The sequence below is a fragment of the Hemiscyllium ocellatum genome, chromosome 7, assembly GCF_020745735.1.
Source record: "Hemiscyllium ocellatum isolate sHemOce1 chromosome 7, sHemOce1.pat.X.cur, whole genome shotgun sequence".
Classification (NCBI taxonomy): Eukaryota; Metazoa; Chordata; class Chondrichthyes; order Orectolobiformes; family Hemiscylliidae; genus Hemiscyllium; species Hemiscyllium ocellatum.
The window spans coordinates 66,715,911-66,736,448 of NC_083407.1; the positions used below are offsets into that span (position 1 = coordinate 66,715,911).

Here is a 20,538-nt window from a genome sequence, read left to right on the forward strand (position 1 = left end):
AGGCAGAAGATGAGGCGTTCTTCCTCCAGGCGTCTGGTGGTGAGGGAGCGACGGTGAAGGAGGCCCAGGACCTCCATGTCCTCGGCAGAGTGGGAGGGGAAGTTGAAATGTTGGGCCACAGGGCGGTGTGGTTGATTGGTGCGGGTCTCCCAGAGATGTTTCCTAAAGCGCTGTGCTAGGAGGCGTCCAGTCTTCCCAATGTAGAGGAGACCGCATCGGGAGCAACGAATACAATAAATGATATTGGTGGATGTGCAAGTAAAACTTTGATGGATGTGGAAGGCTCCTTTAGGGCCTTGGATGGAGGTGAGGGAGGAGGTGTGGATGCAGGTTTTGCAATTCCTGCAGTGGCAGGGAAGGTGCCAGGATGGGATGGTAGGGAGGCGTGGACCTGACCGGGTAGTCACGGAGGGAAAGGTCTTTGCGGAAGGCAGAAAGGGGTGGGGAGGGAAATATATCCCTGATGGTGGTGTCTGTTTGGAGGTGGTGGAAATGTCGGCGAATGATTTGGTTTATGCGAAGGTTGGTAGGGTGGAAGATGAGTACCAGGGGCGTTCTGTCCTTGTTACGGTTGGAGGGATGGGGTCTGAGGACAGAGGTACGGGATGTGGATGAGATGCGTTGGAGGGCATCTTTAACCAAATGGGAAGGGAAATTGCGATCTCTAAAGAAGGAGGCCACCTGGTGTGTTCTATGGTGGAACTGGTCCTCCTGGGAGCAGATATGGCGCTGTACAAGATGCCCACTTTGAATCAAAAAGAAACTTGTGGTTCCAGTGCTCACCCAAATGAAGTCCTGGGCTTGTTAAAACTGTGAACATTTGGAGAAACTCTGCCACCCCCACCCCCGTGACGATTTCATTCTAAAGCTTTAATTCCTGTTAAGTGTGTCCCTGTATCAAACTGGTGCAGAATTAATATTGGGGATTTCAACTCAGCAACGTGTATTGACTCCATTTTGTTGAAAGAGGTTTTATTCAAGTGAAACCTTCAGAAGGAAAAGGGTTTTTGTTTTGCACTGAATATTACTTTAGTTTTTTTATTTCGTAATTCATTTCCACAGTACAGCTTTCAGAAACGTATATCCTCCAATGTCTTGTCACACGTTTGTGGCTTTACCTCAAGCAACAGTTGATAATCAGATTATTTTTGGAAAGAACTCAAACAGGCCTTCGGATGAAGTCCAGGAAGTTGTATTCTTTCCTAGGGCAACCTATCAACTAGGAGATCAGGTTGAGGTAAGACATTTATATCCCTTTTGATCAGAAATTCATTAAGTCATACTAACCCAAGAGGGGTTTATCTCAAGAGGGTTGGAATTTATCTCAAGGGGGTTGGAATATAAAAGCACCATTGTGCTACTGAGACTGTATAAAGCTCTGGTTAGGCCCCATTTGGAGTATTGTGTCCAGTTTTGGTCCCCACACCTCAGGAAGGACATACTGGCACTGGAGCGTGTCCAGCGGAGATTCACATGGATGATCCCTGGAATGGTAGGCCTAACATATGAGGAACGGCTGAGGATCCTGGGATTGTATTCATTGGAGTTTAGAAGATTAAGAGGAGATCTAATAGAAACTTACAAGATAATACATGGCTTGGAAAGGGTGGACGCTAGGAAATTGTTTCCGTTAGGTGAGGAGACCAAGACCCGTGGACACAGCCTGAGAATTAGATGGGGTAAATTCAGAACAGAAATGCGGAGACATTTCTTCAATCAGAGAGTGGTGGGCCTGTGGAATTCATTGCCGCAGAGTGCAGTGGAGGCTGGGTCACTAAATGTGCCAGAGATTGATAAATTCTTGATGTCACAAGGAATTAAGGGCTACAGGGAGAATGCGGTTAAGTGGAATTGAAATGCCCATCAGCCATGATTGAATGGCGGAGTGGACTCGATGGGCCGAATGGCCTTACTTACACTTCTATGTGTTAACCCAAATTTAAAAATGTACGTGATTCAAATAGTTATGGAAGACTTCCGTAGTTCTCTATTGAAGTATTTGTTTTACATTTAGCTTTCCAACAGCCAGCTCATATTCATCAGGAGTTTTTTCTCTGAGTGTTATTACTCTTAACAGAACCACAGTATTGATCATATATGTTTTAAATAAAATTACATTTAGTGATGTATTTTCATAAGTAAACATTTGAACAAGGAACAAGAAAAGGGCACTCAGCCCTTTGAGCGGCTCCACAATTCAATAAGACCATGGCTGATCTGATTTTAACCTCAACTCTAGATTCCTGCGTATTCCTGATTATTCATTCCCTTGGTAATCAAGAATCAATCTATCTCTGCCTGAAACATAAAGATGGGTTATGCATCGATTGCCTTTTGAAGAAGGTAATTCCAAAGATGATCACCCTTCTCAGAGAAACAAAAACTTTCGTCATCTCTGTCTTTCATGGGCAACCCCTTATTTTCAAACTATGATCCTCAGTTCTAGATACTCCCATAAGAGGAAATTTCCTTTCGACATCCACCTGATCACATCTCCTCAGAATCTTATATGTTTCGATTAAGTCGCCTCTGACTCTTCTAAATTCCAAATGATCCAGGCTTTTTTTCCTCAAAAGGCAATCTGCTCATTCCAGATATTAGTCTCATAAATCTTCTCTGTTCTGTACATATGGTGCTGAGTACTGTACACAGTACTCCAGATGTGGTCTCTCAATTGCCCTGCATAACTGAAGCACCACCTCCCTACTCTTGCACTGAATTCCCTTCATAGCATTCTATTAGCTTTCCTGATTACTTGCTGTACATGCATGTGAATCATTAGTAATTTATGCACTTGATACATATCTCTGCATTTCGGAGCTCTGCAACCTCACACCATTTAGAAAAGATGCAAAAGCCTAGGAATGTACAGGACTAGAAAATATGATGTAGTCTGTCTGGCTCTTCCCAAGTAGATGAGCAGGAGGCTGAAAGAATACTGCAAGCCAGGCAGCATCAGGTGGCGGAGAAGTTAACATTTTGGGTGTAACCCTTCTTCAGGACTCTTCTCTGGCTCTTTCCAAAACCTATTTCCTTTCAAATTGGCTGCTTCCTAAAATATGTTCAATTTATCAAACTGCTTCTGTTGCCTTCCCTGGTGGTCTATCACTGTCTGTGTAGACATAATTCGAGCTAAACCTTTTGCAGCTTCCCTCTCCCAAGTTCCCCCTAAGTTCAAGCCCATATGTCCAGTTCTAGGACATGTAATTATGAGGATCACAGAACTGAATTAATCTACTTGCTCACATGTACTATAAAAGATCTACCAGCTTAAAACTGGGCATCCTTGAGGCATTATGGGGGTGAGGGGGGTGTGGGTGGAATAACAGCAGAGTTATATTCAATCCAATATGTCATCTCATGGCTTGTCATTATCAATCACTGTGTGATTGCTATCAAGTGAAGGGACCAACTCAAGTTCAATGAGAAGTGTAGAAAAGCAAAAACAAATTTGAATAAAAATCAGGAACCAACTTCGTGTAGCAGCAATACTACACGTTGTCCAAGATATTCAAAGATCAACAGATCAGATTAAAGTTCTGCAGTCACAAATAGCAGTTAACTAGAAGATTAAGTACCATAAATATCTTATCCTTAATGATGGTGGATCCCCAGCAAACACTGTACAAAAGGCAAGGCCAGAGCGATTTCAACCATCTTTAGCCCAGAGGTGTCTAGTGGATGATCCATCTTGGCCTCCCTCTGAGGTCCCCATCATCATCAGTGGGAATCAGGACAAAACTATTGGTTGGAAGCACACCGAGGACAAAGGAAGATGTTTATGGTTATTGGTATTTAATGATGATAATCCCAGGACAAGGTAGTCTGTATGCGTTTTATTCCTTTTCATTGCTTTGTAGTTTTGCATAGGTAATACTATAGAAATAATATCGGTTCTGACATGACACAGGTAATTTACACCAGACAGTTTATTTCAGCATTTACATTTCATATGAATAATGTTGTTCAGGACCACCTTTAACTGAGTTGCTGTCATTGTATCTTGTGCTGTTTCAATAGTAATCATCTATTGGATAGAATTCGGAACTTGAAGGTTCTCTACACAGAGTCCTGAATCTCTGTGCTGTCTCTATGCACAGTCACACATATATCTCTTTTTGACATTACCCCACATCCTAGATTGAATAACATTCCCAATGAAGAGTAACTTGGAATTTTCTAAATTTTCTCCAAAAATTACAATACAGAGATAATGAGTCATAAACTACTGTGGTATGAGATATATTTAACAATGTGGACCAATAGAATAACAGACAGGAATCTTGCTTTCTTTAATGTGTGGAGATTAATTTTTCAATATTTTCACGAAATGTGACTGGATGCACTTGAATCCATGGTTGTCTGATCTTGCATTGTGCAACATCACAAAGTTTCTCTGCATTGTTATTTTTTATATCTTATGTTGATTATGTTCTACTGGGCTGGCACTTTTACACAGCTATCTTAAGAATTAAATGTCTCTAGATTAATTTATGCAAATGTTTTAGTGAAATGTTTTTAAATAAAGCTACCAGAATATAAAATCATTCATCAATTATTTTGTCTATTCCATACTGTCATGCTGTGAGAAGATATGACAAGTTACGGTAATTTCATTTATACTCTAGTGCACATACATAAAGATTGATCAAGTTGGAAAGACACATGCTGTTGTTCTTAGCCGTCCATCTTGGTTATGGGGTGCTGAAATGGGAGCAAATGAACATGGAGTATGCATTGGCAATGAAGCAGTCTGGGGAAAAGAAAAACCCAGTGACAAAGAAGCCCTTCTGGGCATGGATTTAGTCAGGTTTGTCTTAATTTATTTTACTGCAAGTTGACTGATACATTTTTTTAAGGTAGCTGAATATATTTCCTGCAGAAATTTCCTGTTGCCTGTTATACCTCTGTCTTGCAGAAAGGTTTGAATTATTCAGTCAGTCATCTTGCTCCCTCCAAGGTTTGTGTCCCCACTTGAAATTCATGATGTTATTTACTGCAGTTCTTACAAGTATGTCTCCAAGACGGTGGCTTTTTGCTACAATTCTCCAGAACACCAGGCATTTTTGGGTTCCTAGTGTTGAGTCAAACTCAGTGCTTCCTCCTTGTTCCCTATTTGTGCTCTAGTGCGACTTCATTTCCCAGGAGTGACAAAATCCATGTTGTCAACACCTGTGCAGTTTTGACGTTAGCTCAGAAATGATTGTGTCAACCTGGACTCAGCAATGTGAATGTGGGGAAAGACTAATCAGAGGGCTTAGATGAATCCTTCAGAATTATGCATCCTGAATAAATCTGACTTTTTGGTACAGCTTGGGGTAGAATATAGATCATGATGGATATACCAAATATCACCAGATCAATTTGTGATCCATGGAAGTATTTTTATCTGAGGATATTTGTGTATTTGTGTTTGGAGATCTAGTTATAGTAACTTCTGGATATAGTTTTGCTTGAAGCAACTTGAGTTCATTGTGCTCAAGGCAATATGTAGCTCACATATATCATCCAACTCTCCTAATAAAGTGACTTGTATTATAAGTACCATGAATTATGTCTTCATGTTATACCATAGGACTAATAATGATTGAAATTGTAGAATAGACGTTCAGGTAACATTGTTTTGCTATCTTCTTTGTAAAGTAGTAAATACTGTACGATCAGATAAATATGCTTTGCTGCTTGTAACTATTAAAACTAATTTATTTATAATTGATAAACCAAATTAATCAATAAGCCAAAGCACAAGACTGGTATTATGACTATACTTAAACTGTATCTGGTTTGAAAATGCCCTCTTTAGAAGTTTCTTTTTTCTATGCGTTCAGTAATCTATGAGCTTTTGGACGGAACAGTTATCTGAGATGCATCTAATGGCATTGTTTTTGACTGACTTAGTGTGGATAAAAGATTAGTTATCAACAAGAAACAGAGAGTAAGGATGAATGTGTATTCTTCGGGTTGGCAAGCTGTCACTAGTGGAGCGCCATAGGGATCAGTGCTATATCCTCAACTATTTACAGTCCATGTCAATTATTTGGATGAAAGTACTGAATGAACGGTAATTAAATTTGCTAATGACACTAAGATAGGAAGGAATATAAGTTGTCAAGAGGAAGTAGAGAGCCTGTAACAGGATACAGGCAGATTAAATGATGGACATTTGGTAGGTGAGATTAGTTTGGTCAAATGTAAATTTGTTCTTTTTAACTGGAAGAATACAAAAGAAATGGATTGTGTAAATAGAGAGAGGTTGATGAAATTGGTGTACAGAGGTACCTGGATGTCCTGGTATTTGACTACATGAAGTTAGTGCGCAGTATACTAAGTGACTAGGAAGGCAAATTAAATGTTGCTGTTTATTGCAGAGAAGATGGGATATAAAAGTAGGTAAGTTTTTTTTTGCTTCAGCAATGTAGATTGTTGCTGCATCGAGACGACTGTACACAATTTTTGTCTCCTAATTTAGAAAAAGATATCATTGCCTTAGAAGTAGTTCAGAGAAGGTTCGTTCAACTCGTCCCTGGAATAATAAAGAGTTTATCTTATAAAGATATGTTGAAAGTTTAGGCCTATACCCATTGGGGTTTGGAAGAATGAGAGTTGACCTTATTGAAATGTATCTTAGGAGAAGATAGGGTGAATAGTAGATGATGTTTCCTCTTTTGGTACAGACTAACTAGGGCATATTGTTTAAGAATAAGAGGCCTTTTAAGCCAGAGTTGAGGATTTTTTTCCTCTCAAGATTGTTAAGATGTGGAATTCTCTTCCTCCAAAGGAGGGGAGCTGCATTTTTTAGATGTATTCAAGGCTGAATTAGATAAATTTTTGATCAATAAAGGAGTTGATTGTTACGTGTGCAGACAAGTAAGTGGACGTAAGTCCATAACCAAATCACCTATAATTTTATTCAATAGTGGAGCAGGTTTGAGGGGCCAAATGGCCTATAACTTCTTCTAAGGCTTATGTTCCTCTGACCCCATTGCTGAAATCAATAAATTAAACTATATTTGATTGTTTAAAAAAAAAATCTGTTTCTCTAATATTCCTTAGGAATGGAAATCTGCCATCTTTATCCACTCTGACCTCCAGACCCACCCAATGTGGTTGATTCTTAACTGCTTTTAAGGTAATTTAAGGAAGGGCAGAAAATGCATGGCTTGCCAGTGACACGCAAATCCAATGCAATAAGCAAGAGAAAAAAAGCAAACTTTTGCAGATCTGTTCAAATGAAATGAAAGCAAAAATTGCCAGGGAAATCTCCAGTCTGGCAGTAACTATATGCCATGTTTAATAAGCCAGGTAATTGCAGACCAGTCAGCCTGATGTCAGTGGTGGGTGGAGAAATTATTAGAAAACATTCTGAGTGACTAGATTAATCGCACTTTAAAGGCAGGGATTGATTATGGATTTGTTGGAGGGAGATCCTGCCTTTTAATTGAGTTATTTGAAAAGTTGACTAAATTGATGAAGATAGTGCAATTGATGTAGTTTAAATGGACTTCATTAAAGCCTTTGACAAAGCCTTACGTGGAAAACTGGTCGAAAAGATAGAGCCCAAGGAATCCAAGGCAAGTTGGCAAACTAGAGCCAAAATTGGTTTGCAGATAGGAGACAAAAGGTGATGATGAAAAGGTTTTTTTTTGTGATTTGAAGTCTGTGACCAGAAGTGTACCACATGGATTGGTGCTGGGACCCTTGCTATTTGTTATGATCATTAACAATTTGGATGTGAATATCAAAGGTATAATTAGTAAGTTTTCAGATGACACAAAAATTGGTAGTGTTGCTAATAGCAAGGAGGATGGTCTCAGAATACAATCTGATATTGATGAGCTGTTAAATTGGGCAGAACAATGACAGATGGAATTTAATCCTGATAAGTGTATATCCTTCCCTAATAATATATGTAATGAATGGTAAGTACCTAGGGAGTACTGAGGAACAAAGGGACCTTGGTATACAAGTCCATAGATCCCTGAAGGTGTCAGCACAGGTAGATAGGATATTGAAGAAGGCATGTGGGATGCATGTCTTCATTAGATGGGATGTAGAATATAGGAGCAAAGAAGTCTTGCTACAATGTTAGTAAACCATTTGTGGCTTAACCAATGTTTTATATGTGCAGTATTCTAGTTGCCACACTATTGCAAGCATATGTTTGCACTGGAAAGGGTGCAGAGGAAGTTCACTAGGATGTTGCTGGGGTTAAAAGTCTCAGTTATGATGATAGGCTGAATAAGCTGAGGTTGTCTTCCTTGGAGCCGAGAAGGCTATGGGAGAATCTGACAGAGGTATACAAAGTTACGAGAGGCAAAGACAGGATGGATTGTGAGAATCTTTTTCCAGAAGCAGACATGACTTAAGACTAGAAGGCATAAGTTTAAAGTGAGGAACTAGTGTTTTAGAGGGGATCTGAGGAAAAACTTTTTCATGCAGAGGGTGGTAGATATATAGAATGCACTGCCTCAGAGGGTGGTGGAGACAAGTACTCTCACAACATTTAAGAAGCATCTGGACAAGCACTTAATATAGCAGGGTGTGAACCAAATGCAGTGCAGTTTGGTGTTTGTTGGTCAGCTTAGACTGATGGGCTGAAAGGTCTGTTTCTATGCTGCATGGCTCTACAACTAACTAGAGAGAAAAAGTGTTAACATTTCAAGTTGAATACAACTGCGAAACTGAAGAGAAGTAGAAATGTGATGAATTTTATATTGTTGGTAAGGGGAAGGTAGATGAAAAAGGAAGGATTGGGGTGGAGAAGAGAACAGGAGAGATTATGTAACAAAGAGTCATGCAACAGAAGATAGAGGGATTGGTAGTCATTGTAAAGAAACATAACATTGTTGAAAGTCAGTGTTAACAGCATGGTAATGACCAGCTTTGTGTGAAAGCAACGATAAGAAAAACAAAATGCACACAGGATCCCAGCAAAAAAAAAATCAAACTGAAGGACAGAATTTATGGTCAGAAGTTATTGAAATCGATTTGAAGCTATACTGTATTTAATTTTAGAAAGTGGTGCTGTTTCCAAGCTTGTGTTGAACTTCACTGGAACACTGAGCTGGGCTGAGGGCAGAAATGTAAGTGAGCAAATAGTGAATTAAGATGGCAATCAACTGGAAGAACAGTGTCATAGTTATGGATTGAGCAGAGGAGTTCTGCAAACATATGTATTAATCTATGGTTGATCTATGCAGTGGCGAAGAGACTTCATTGTGAACAGTGAATACAAAATACGGAATTGAAAAATTGCCCTTAAATCAGTGCTTCACATGGATCAAGTGTCTGGAGCTTTAGACAGCAGGAGAGAGGTGACTGCAGTTGTTGTGGCTGTAACAGGAGGAATGCACTGGAAATCAAATTCTACTATTCCATAATAAAAGTGTGTGTCTAATTCTGTAACCAAAATGGCCAATTTGTTTCTCTGTATTACTGTCTAGTACAAAGGAAACTTTCACCTGGATTTTTAATAAACTCAAAATAACTCATTTACTACAGGTAAACTTATTCTTCAAACAAACAGCCAACTGGTTATCAACTAATCTGCTATGTAAATAAAACTACATTTCCCTTAATCCAAAACACATGTACGGCCATGTATAGATGAGACAAAGACATACATGACTTTGCAATGAGAAAAATAGGCAAAAAGGAAACAAATTACCCTGGACGTCAAAGAGCAAATTCACATGCCAAAAATGAGTTGACTCCTCGCAGTTACTTTGAATTCTTGATGATAAGATCCAAAAGCTGACCACTGCAGAGTAATGTAAAGTGCTGAGAATTGATTTTAGATTCAGCTCAGAAGTAGTTAGGAGTTCTGATATTGAAACTTCGTTTTTTTCCCCAAACTATTTCACAGAAAAATACGGAGAGTATTGCTTTCATCTCGGAGCTTCAACTCTTACTGACAGAGAGAGAAAGTGTACTGCATCCTTGTAAACATCTCCAGTAATCGCCCACAGCTTCTAGACACGTACTGAAGAAAATATCCATTACTAGGGGCATTGCTAGGTCATGGCAACATAAATTTATTAGGGGTTTCTAGCACTACTTATGTATACTGACTCCAATATTTAGCTGTTTACTACTTCTGCAACATCTTTCTGAGTTCTAACAGCACAGAGCCATCTAAGTGTTCTTGATTTCTCATGGAGGCCTCTACACAAAATTTGTGTGATTTAGCTGCCTTCCCAGCATCCTGATAACTGCAGCATTCCAAACATGGTATCTGCTTCTGTCCCTTATTCTCAGTCTGAGAGTGATGGTCTCAACTGCCAGTAATCTTTGAATTCATTTTTAGTAACCTTAAAATTGCCCAGAGCAATCTGTTGACCACTTTTCAGTAAACTCTGTCCTATTTCTGGGCAGACCTGTCTGTGAGAAATATTTGAAACAGTCAAATGTACCACCTTTGGAATCAATATACCCTGAATGTAATGTTTTCACAGCATGCTGGCTTCCAAGCACAACTTGCTTAAAATAACTAAAGGATTCCATCAAACTAGTTGATTATTCTCCAATTAAGTGCCTTGGAATGCTTTACTAGATGCTGTTCATTGTTATTTTTGAGCAACAATTCCAAATTCAACCTCAACTAATCCAGCATGTACTAAAGTATACAATATTGAACTAAAGGTATTAATGCATTACAGAGCCAAACACTTCTGAATAAAGGTCATTGGTTAATTTTTCAAAGGCATAGTGGTAGACATACTGTTCTTGTGTTCTTTGCTCATTTGTAACACTTTGCTTATAATTTGGTTAGCATTCAGCAAAACATCTTTGCATCTTGACAAATTTGTGATTAAACAATTTGATTTGTCAGGACTCCTATCTCAATTTTGAAGTTTAGTGTAGAGAACGATTGCTTTTATTGTAATTTTCTAGCTATTTTAAAAACATCATGGCTTAAAATATATAAAATCATAAATTATCATAAATACTTTGTATATTACTTTTACCCATTTAAAATTTTAAGGTCTTTTGTATTAGAATATTTATAAATTATATTGTTAACAGATTTGAATCTTAGCTATGGCTATGATAAGTTACTACAAACGTCATTTAACTTGTGCAAATTCACCTATATTTGAATTATGTACATTTTTCTAGACTTGGCCTTGAACGATCGCAAACAGCTGAGGAAGCAGTTGATGTTCTTGCTGGTCTGCTAGAGAAATATGGTCAAGGTGGAAATTGTATGGAAGATGAAGTCATATTTACCCATGACAACAGTTTTCTGATTGCTGACAAGAAGGAAGCCTGGGTTTTAGAGACTGTTGGTAAACATTGGGCTGCAGAAAAAGTTGAAGGTTAGTAGAGATGCATTATTGGTCTGATAATAAACATTTGCCTTTCAAAGTTTAAAGACCTGAGACAGCTCCAGTTGTTGAATTAAGTTCTGATAATCTTTATTGTCCTTGCTTTAAGGATGACTTAAGTGATGTGCATCAGAATTTTCAGAATAGACTAATTTTCTTAAATATTACTTTAGTGGGACAACAAAAAAAAAGTCTAGCTAAGAGCCATTAAGTAAAAAATTCTCAACACAAAATGTGAAATATACAAAAGCAAAATACTGCAGATGCTGTAAATCTGAAATAAAAACATAAAACACAGCAGTTTTAGAATTGATTTTCAGCATCTTTTAGAATTTTGTATGTTTCTATGAGATCCTCACTCATTCTTCTAAACTCCAGTGAATATAGTTTTAACTGAACCATTCTCTTTTCATATGTCAGCCCTTTAACTCCAGAAATCAGTCTAGTTATCTTTCATTGCACTCGCTCAAATAATCAGAACATCCTTCTTCAGATGAGGAGACTAAAACTGCACACAGTATTCCAGATTTAGTGTTCCCAAGACCCTGAACAATTGCAGGAAGACATGCCTGCTCCTGAACATGAATTTCTTTGCTTTGAAGAACTTATTACCATTTACGTTCATCACTATCTTTTGGGCCTGCATGCTTACCCTCAGAACCTGGTGTACAAGAGCGCCTAGGTCTTCTTGCACCTTCCCCTTTCCCAATCTGTCACTATTCAGAAAATAATTTGCCTTGTTTTTTCTAGCAAAGTGAATAACCTCACAGTTATCCACATAAAACTTTATCTGTCATCTATTTGTTCACTCAACTTGTCCAAATCACACTGAAGCATCTCTGCATTCTTTTCACAGTTCACCCTCCCACTCAGCTTTGTGTCATCTCCAGATGTGGAGGTATAATATAGTTCCCTTATCTAAATCAAAACTACATATTGTGAATAGCTGAGTTCCAAGCAGTGGTCGCCGCAGTATCCCACTAGTCAATAGCTTTCAGAAAAAGGCTTGTTTATTCCTATTCTGTTTCCTGTCGGCTAACCAGTTCTGTATCATGTCAGTATACTATCTCATTCCCACGTGCTTTAATTATGCATGCTAATCTCTTTTGTGGAACCTGATCAAAAGCTTTCTGAAAGTCCAAGTAGTCCACATTCACTGACTCCCACTTACTGACTCTACAAATTGCATCCTCAAAATGGAATTGTCGAACATGATTTCCCTTTCATAAATCTATGCCACTTCTGATCTGGGCACTATTTTCCCACTATTATATCTTTTAAAATGGACTGTAGCATTTTCCCTAGCACCAATGTCAAATTAACTGGTCTATAATTCCCTGCTTTTTCTCTATCTGCTTTTTAAATTGCCTTTTATCTGAACTGAAATCAGCTGGAAATTGGTTAAGTTTTCGACAAGTGAAGGAAGTGTGGGTTAGATCCATGATATAGTCTCTGATAATTTAAAAATTAAAATGCCTGGCCAAGATGAAAAAGCAATTGTCTGCAGAGCAGCATTTTCTTTTGATCCTTTCAGTTGGTTTCATAGTAACTTTGAATGATTGAAGTTCAAATATGAGCTGTTTTTATTTTTGAACTTGAGTTTGCCCTTTGAATATTGTTTAGGCATTAGAGATCTTCCCTCCAAATTGGAGTTGGGCAATGGTGTATCAAAATGTTAGGTACACAGGCGTCGCTTTTAAGGTTTGAATGTCTTAAGACTATTCTTGTCATAGTCTTGTGATAATGTATCAGCAGAACATAAGAATGAAATGCTTGGTAATTTGGCTGTCCCAAAGTAAAGGCCATTCAGCCGTATTTTGTCAGAATGCGATGATGTACAGAGTACATCAGAGATGGATGGTTAGGGATACAGGAGGTCTAGCAGCTAAAAAATGAGTTTTGCTGGTCAAATATCCTTCTCCTTGTCATCAAATTGACAATATGAAGTGCGTTTGATACTCTTTCTGTTGCCTCTTAGCCAAAACTGTTGTCACTGAAAAGCTTCTTTCCCAATTGCCAATTGAGTCAATTGGCCTGCAGTCAATAGCACAGACGTTTTGGATGATAACACTGAAGTCTCTTAGTGGGCAGATAGGCCAACATTTATTGCCAATCTGTGTAATGCTATCATTCTGTTAAATTATTTTTTAAAAAAGTCAGCAAGTCTAATTTTGCTAATGCTGGTTTTATTACGATTACCAGGTCTAAAGCCATAATTATAAAATTGTCATTAGAAAGGAACTTTAACTATGATATGCACTTTTAGATAATGTTAATCTGCATGATTTGTCATTTTTTTGTTCTTATATGTAGAAGAAATGCGAAATATTTCTAATCAGCTTTCCATAACAACAAAGATTAATAAAGAGCATCCAGAACTGAGGAGTTATGCAAAAGATCAAGGCTGGTGGGATGGTAAAACAGAGTTCGATTTCACTGCTGTATATTCCCATCAAGACACTACTCAAATGAATGAAACTGATAATCGACATTGTACTGGCCTCCAGCTTCTTAATAAGCATAAAGGTAATTAATAAAAAGAAAAAATAGTTTTGAAATATGTTAATCACATAGATTATTGATTATTACAGCCTATAAGCAAGCACCTCTCAAATTTTATAGATGATATGGCATTTCATGGAGGGGCAATGTTTCCAACTAACTTCATTGACAAACTTTCTTTGTTTCGTAGCTTGTTTTAATCCTATAAATTAAGTATACTCACAGAAAATCTGGATAATCTTGAGAGTATGACTCATGGCGGTATATGAATTGTTCAGCAGGGCAGTGTTATCTGCACAAGCCAAGACAGAGCAATTTATTCTTTCCTCACTGAAAACAGTGTTACTTCTGACCCAGTATCCTCCAGAATGCATAAAAGTGGATCCAAAGTGATGTTAAACGGTATAAGAGATTGTAAATCTCTGTGCTTTAGTCCTCTGTTGATTTTTATTGAGATAATGTTTGAATAGTTTCCTTCAACGATCGTTGTGTTTTTAGGGCATGAAGGTCATTGATTCAATGTAAAAAAGATGTGGTAAGAGCACTCAGTGAATCAAGTAAAAAGGGGGGTCTGCAGATACTGGAGATCAGAGCTGAAAATGTGTTGCTGGTTAAAGCGCAGCAGGTCAGGCAGCATCCAAGGAACAGGAGATTCGACGTTTCGGGCATAAGCCCTTCATCAGGAATCACTCAGTGAATCACCCGAGTTAATATTCAGTGTCCTACTGTGTTTTTGAGATCCCTCTTGTTTCTTTTGGCTATTTGGATGATGTTATCCAGGATTGTTCTGTTTTCATTACAACCTAGAGTTGCTACTAAAGTCCCTTTCTGTCTGAGATTAATACCAACAAGAGAGCCAAATCTTTTCTCCGTGATTTTAGTGAATATATGAAGTAAGATGGAATCAATTGTAATGGGCCTCCAATTATCTGTATTTCTAATGTGTTCTTGATCTTCGCTTTTCGGATTTGAGATTGTTCAACTCTTCTTGAGGGAACCTTGGATTCTTTAAAGAGAATAAAGTCAGAGAGGCATGCGGCATCTTTAGATTGGATACTTGGATGTCATGTAATTTCATTCCATCTGGGCCTGGCATACTCTTCGGGTCCTTCTCTCAGAAGGCAATATTAACTTCTTATGCATCTGTGGGGCACATTACTTCTCCATCATTTCTCTGTTCTGAAATTTTACAAATCTTATGATTGGGCACTAACATTTTAAGTGTGAAATTAGCTTCAAGTTCCTTTTTTGAGAGAGGACACAAGATGTGGAAGGAGCCTCCATTATGTGTCAGACTAACTGGCATCTGTCTTTCTTATAAAGTATTTGAGCTTCTCCAAATCTTGCCCATTTCATGGCCCATCAACCTTTAGCACCCTTACCCTTCTTCCCAAGGTATTGCTTAGATTTTTTTAAAGTCACGTTCTTTTGACTTGGGATTTACGCTGTACAAGTTGTCTCCAGCTATTAAGAGGTTTGTGATACACTCTGTCAGCCCTAGCCCAGTGGTCAGATCTCAGGATCGCCTTTCTTTTTTTTAATAATTCTTCAGCCTGAGAGAGTTGGTCATCAATGCCCCAGTGTTAGAGGTATCAGCTGGCAAGCAAATAGTCATTTTCTGTACTTGGATCTTTCCCTCCTGCGTCTTTGTATTCTCATGAGGAACCACCTCCAAAGTATCTTATCAGTCCCGTCAGACATTGGCGGCTGGGCTATCGTATAGGTAATCTATAACATGTGGTATATATCTGAAAATTTGCTGAGGTATTCTGCAAATTGTTGTTCTAACTGGAAAAGTAGATGGGTTTCATCCCTCATCCATTTATAACCTCTTCTTTCCAGTTTTGATTCATTTCCAGCTGCCTTTAAGCACTCTTGATTATGGATTGCAGTGTGTTTATAGTGTTCATGCTAGCCTAGACCAAATTTTGATATAAATGTTAATTCGCACATAGAACAGTTATGGGACTCTGATTGTTTAACTGGGCCTCTACCATTATGTTTAGCATAATGACATGCTATTGAGTCATATTCACCACCTCATTCATACCTAGATCATCAGGTTCTTGTGTTCTTAATTTGTAGCTTTTTCATCAAATGGTCATGAAAAGTGCCAATTGTTGCAAAGAGTAATTCGCAGAATAATTCATTGATGGGATAAGAACTCAAAATTTCTTTCACGTCTGTTTGTTCGCAAATTGGCTCTATAATGACCGGCTGTATGTACACGGTCACATCTGCTGCTTCTACACCAACACATATTAATTTTGTCTGCATTTATATAGTTATTGTTCTAGAAGGTCTGTACTTCTGTGAAGGTATTATGCTCTGATAGTTGGGTCCCTCCAACATTCCCTTCCATAATATATAAGTTTCTGCACTCGCCAGAGCACCTAGTCCTCTGGGCGTGATCCCACGAAGGAAGTACTGTAATATGAAGTCCCTGGGACTTGATTCTGTCTCCCCAGTATGTGTGAAAGTGGATTTCTTGATAGTCATGGTGGTCTTGCTGGTTCCTGTGTGGCATAAACTTTTTTATAGTTGGCTGCCACAAACAAAACTGCAAGGAAGGTTTTTTTTTCCTCTGGGATGCTTCCAATGTGGACTTCCCAACCTTCCACTGGAAGCTCTGATGGGTTGACACTCAGCACTGCTGGGTATCTCAATCCATGTGAATCAACAGCTGTCTAATTTTTTGTTTTCATTTGGCCGATTTTTGTCTGATGGCCAAATTGTTTTGCTGTTTCCAGCAAAACCAACAGGGAGGTACAACCGACAGTGTGGTAGGCAAAAACAAGTACAAACTGTGACAAAGATGACCAGCCTGGCAAGTACCCTATTGGAGGCCCATCCATAACAGTCATAGTTACTCCCACCATAAGTGAATAGCAGTTAGTACCAAAAGCATACCAGCAAAAATTCCAACTTTCAAGAAATGGCCTGACCACGCATTTCGGCAATTTGTATGTTTTAAGCAGCTTGCTTTTGACCAGTGGGTAAGGGCATTTGAAACTGGGACCACCATCCAAAAATTTTTGTTAGGTAATTCTCCTTCGTGTTCAAAAACTCAGTAATGTATGTAGAGGAAAAGCAGCGCAGCAGGGCCTAGACAATCAGCCGTTCTGGTTAGTAACAATGAGACATCACACACAGCAATAACGTGGGCGGCATGGTGTGGGTGGCACGGTGGCACAGTGATTAGCACTGCTGCCTCACAGCGCCAGAGACCCGGGTTTAATTCTAGCCTCAGGTGACTGACTGACTGTGTGGAGTTTGCACATTTTCCCTGTGTCTGCATGGGTTTCCTCCGGGTGCTCCGGTTTGCTCCCACAGTCCAAAGATGTGCAGGGCAGGTGAATTGACCATGCTAAATTGCCCGTAGTATTAGGCGAAGGGGTAAATGTCGGGGGAATGGGTGGGTTGTGCTTCGGTGGGTCGGTGTGGACTTGTTGGGCCGAAGGGCCTGTTTCCACACTGTAAGTAATCTAAAAAAAACCTCAGGTTGGCTTACCCAGAACCTTTCACAGACCAGAGAGATATAAAGATGAGGTAAATACATCTGAAATAAGCTGGAAAGAAAAAGGAAGCCAGGCAGAGACAGCAGTACTGTCCCTGACTGTTGAAAGAAGGGATCTGGATGGGAGACAATGGAAAATGCCCGTGTCTCCTTTGCAGGAATCCAGGACATGCAAAGGAACATTGTTAAATGGCATCTTACGGAGGTTCAGGCTGCAAGGCCAGTGTCTGTAGCATTAAAGATGGTCACTGTCTGCTTGATGTGATGACTGTGGTCAAGAGATAAATTAGCATTCTCTAAGATACCACATGTTCACAGAACTTGCTATAGGAGCAAATGAATACTTTTCTACCTGGAAGCAAATTCAATTCCAGTGTTGATAGAAGCGTTCATTAGAAAAAGTGTGGTGGTACCTCTGATTGTTAAACTTTAGAGAGTGAACTTATTATGGCTATGGTAACAATGAGAATAATCCTAACTTTGTTAATATCAGAGACAGATATTTCATCGTTGAATGATTTGACTTGTAGCAAAATATCTCCCTCAAACAGAACAGTCCAGAGAGACTGGCCAGGTTGAGAAAAAAAAAACAGAAAAAAAAGGCAAAAAGGCAGGAATAAAGAGAGGCCAAAAGCCCTACGATGACTACAAAATACATGAGGTTGGGTTGGCTTGGGAAGGTCACTTGAATTAAGAAGAACTGAAATCAAGCTTGCAGTACCAAAAATGATTAGAGCAGAATCCAAAATAATTAGATCAATAGCCATGAAAAGGCGAGGGAATGTGACACAGATGACAGGATGGAGGCAGAGATCTGATTAACAGATAACGTAATGGTAAATTTCGAAGGGACCTGTACAGGGCAGGAGAAAGTGAGGGTGAATTTGGGCGGCACGGTGACTCAGTGGTTAGCACTGCTTCCTCACAGCACTAGGGACCCAGGTTCGATTCCCACCTCGGGCAACTGTCTATGTGTACTTTGTACATTCTCCCTGTGTCTGTATGGGTTTCCTCCCACAATCCAAAGATGTGCAGGTCAGGTGAATTGACCATGCTAAGTTGTCCCATAGTGTTAGGTGCATTAGTCAGGGGTAAGTGTAGGGTAGGGGCATGGGTCTGGATAGGTTATTCTTCAGAGGGTTGGTGTGGACCTTTTGGGCCGAAGGGCCTGTTCCCATATTATAGGGATCTAATCTAATCTTCATAGGGAAATTGAGAAACAAACTTGAAAGAATCTGTAAGAATAATAGGGTAGTTACAGTAGGGGATTTTAAATTTCCAAACATCGACTGGGACTGCCATAGTGTAAAAGGTTTAGATGGAGAGGAATTTCTTAAGTGTGTACAAGAAAACTTTCTGATTCAGTATGTGGATGTACCTACTAGAGAAGGTGCAAAACTTGACCTAATCTTGGGAAATAAGGCAGGGCAGGTGACTGAGGTATCAGTGGGGGAGCACTTTGGGGCCAAATATTTTAAAACATAAAATGTTTATGTTTTAACTATTTTAAAACATAATTCTATTCGTTTTAAAATAGTGATGGAAAAGGATAGACCAGACCTAAACGTTGAAGTTCTAAATTAGAGAAAGGCCAATTTTGACGGTATTAGGCAAGAACTTTCAAAAGCTGATTGGAGGCAGATGTTCGCAGATAAAGGGACGGCTGGAAAATGGGAAGCCTTCAGAAATGAGATAACAAGAATCCAGAGAAAGTATATTCCTGTCAGGGTGAAAGGGAAGGCTGATAGGTATAGGGAATGCTGGAAGACTGAAGAAATTGAGGGTTTGGTTAAGAAAAAGAAGGAAGCATATGTCAGGTACAGACAGGATAGATCGAGTGAATCCTTAGAAGAGTATAAAGAAAGTAGGAGTATATTTAAGAGGGAAATCAGATGGGCAAAACGGGGATATGAGATAGCTTTGGCAAATAGAATTAAGGAGAATCCAAAGGGTTTTTACAAATATATTAAGGACAAAAGGGTAACTAGGGAGAGAATAGGGCCTCTCAAAGATCAGCAAAGCAGCCGTTGTGTGGAGCCACAAAAAATGGGGGAGATACTAAAGGAATATTTTGCATCAGTATTTACTGTGGAAAAGGATATGGAAGATATAGACTGTAGGGAAATAGATGGTGACATCTTGCAAAATGTCCAGTTTACAGAGGAAGAAGTGCTGGATTTCTTGAAACGGTTAAAGGTGGATAAATCCCCAGGACCTGATCAGGTGTACCCGAGAACTCAGTGGGAAGTTAGAGAAGTGATTGCTGGGCCTCTTGCTGAGATATTTGTATCATCACAGGTGAGGTGCCGGAACACTGGAGGTTTGCTATTGTGGTGCCACTGTTTAAGAAGGGTGGTAAAGACAAGCCAGAGAACCATAGACCGGTGAGCCTGACCTCGGTGGTGGGCAAGTTGTTGGAGGGAATCCTGAGGGACAGGATGTACATGTATTTGGAAAGGCAAGGACTGATTCAGGATAGTCAATATGGCTTTGTGCGTGGGAAATCATGTCTCACAAACTTGATTGAGTTTTTTGATGAAGTAACAAAGAAGATTGATGAGGGCAGAGCAGTAGATGTGATCTATATGGTCTTCAGTAAGGCGTTTGACAAGCTTCCCCATGGGAGACTGATTAGCAAGGTTAGATCTCATGGAATACAGGGAGAACTAGCCATTTGGATACAGAACTGGCTCAAAGGTAAAAGACACAGGGTGGTGTTTGAGGGTTGTTTTTCAGACTGGAGGCCTGTGACCAGTGGAGTGCCACAAGGATCGGTGCTGGGTCCACTACTTTTCATCATTTATATAAATGATTTGGATGTGAGTATAAGAGGTATAATTAGTAAGTTTGCAGATGACACCAAAATTGGAGGTGTAGTGGACAGCGAAGAGGGTTACCTCAAATTACAACAGGATCTGGACCAGATGGGCCAAGATGGGCTGAGAAATGGCTGATGGAGTTTGATTCAGATAAATGCGAGATATTGCATTTTGGGAAAGCAAATCTTAGCAGGACTTATACACTTAAAGGTAAGGTCCTAGGGAGTGTTGCTGAACAAAGAGACCTTGGAGTGTAGATTCATAGCTCTTTGAAAGTGGAGTCACAGGTAGATAGGATAGTGAAGAAGGCATTTGGTATGCTTTCCTTTATTGGTCAAAATATTGAGTACAGGAGTTGGGAGGTCATGTTGCG

General features: G+C 39.3%; 1 protein-coding gene across 2 annotated transcripts in view; it reads left to right on the top strand.

The window, feature by feature from the left end:
• scrn3 (secernin 3) overlaps positions 1 to 20,538 on the top strand; it is a 29,070-nt gene that overhangs the window by 691 nt on the left and 7,841 nt on the right. Inside the window, exons 2-5 of one of the 2 annotated variants that reach the window (XM_060827312.1) lie at positions 1,063 to 1,237; positions 4,629 to 4,810; positions 11,119 to 11,318; positions 13,641 to 13,853. In XM_060827312.1, the coding sequence (XP_060683295.1) occupies positions 1,091 to 1,237; positions 4,629 to 4,810; positions 11,119 to 11,318; positions 13,641 to 13,853 (742 nt within the window). In that variant the 5' untranslated portion in view covers positions 1,063 to 1,090. The remainder of the gene's footprint in view (positions 1 to 1,062; positions 1,238 to 4,628; positions 4,811 to 11,118; positions 11,319 to 13,640; positions 13,854 to 20,538) is intronic. The other variant, XM_060827313.1, reaches the window with a different exon arrangement.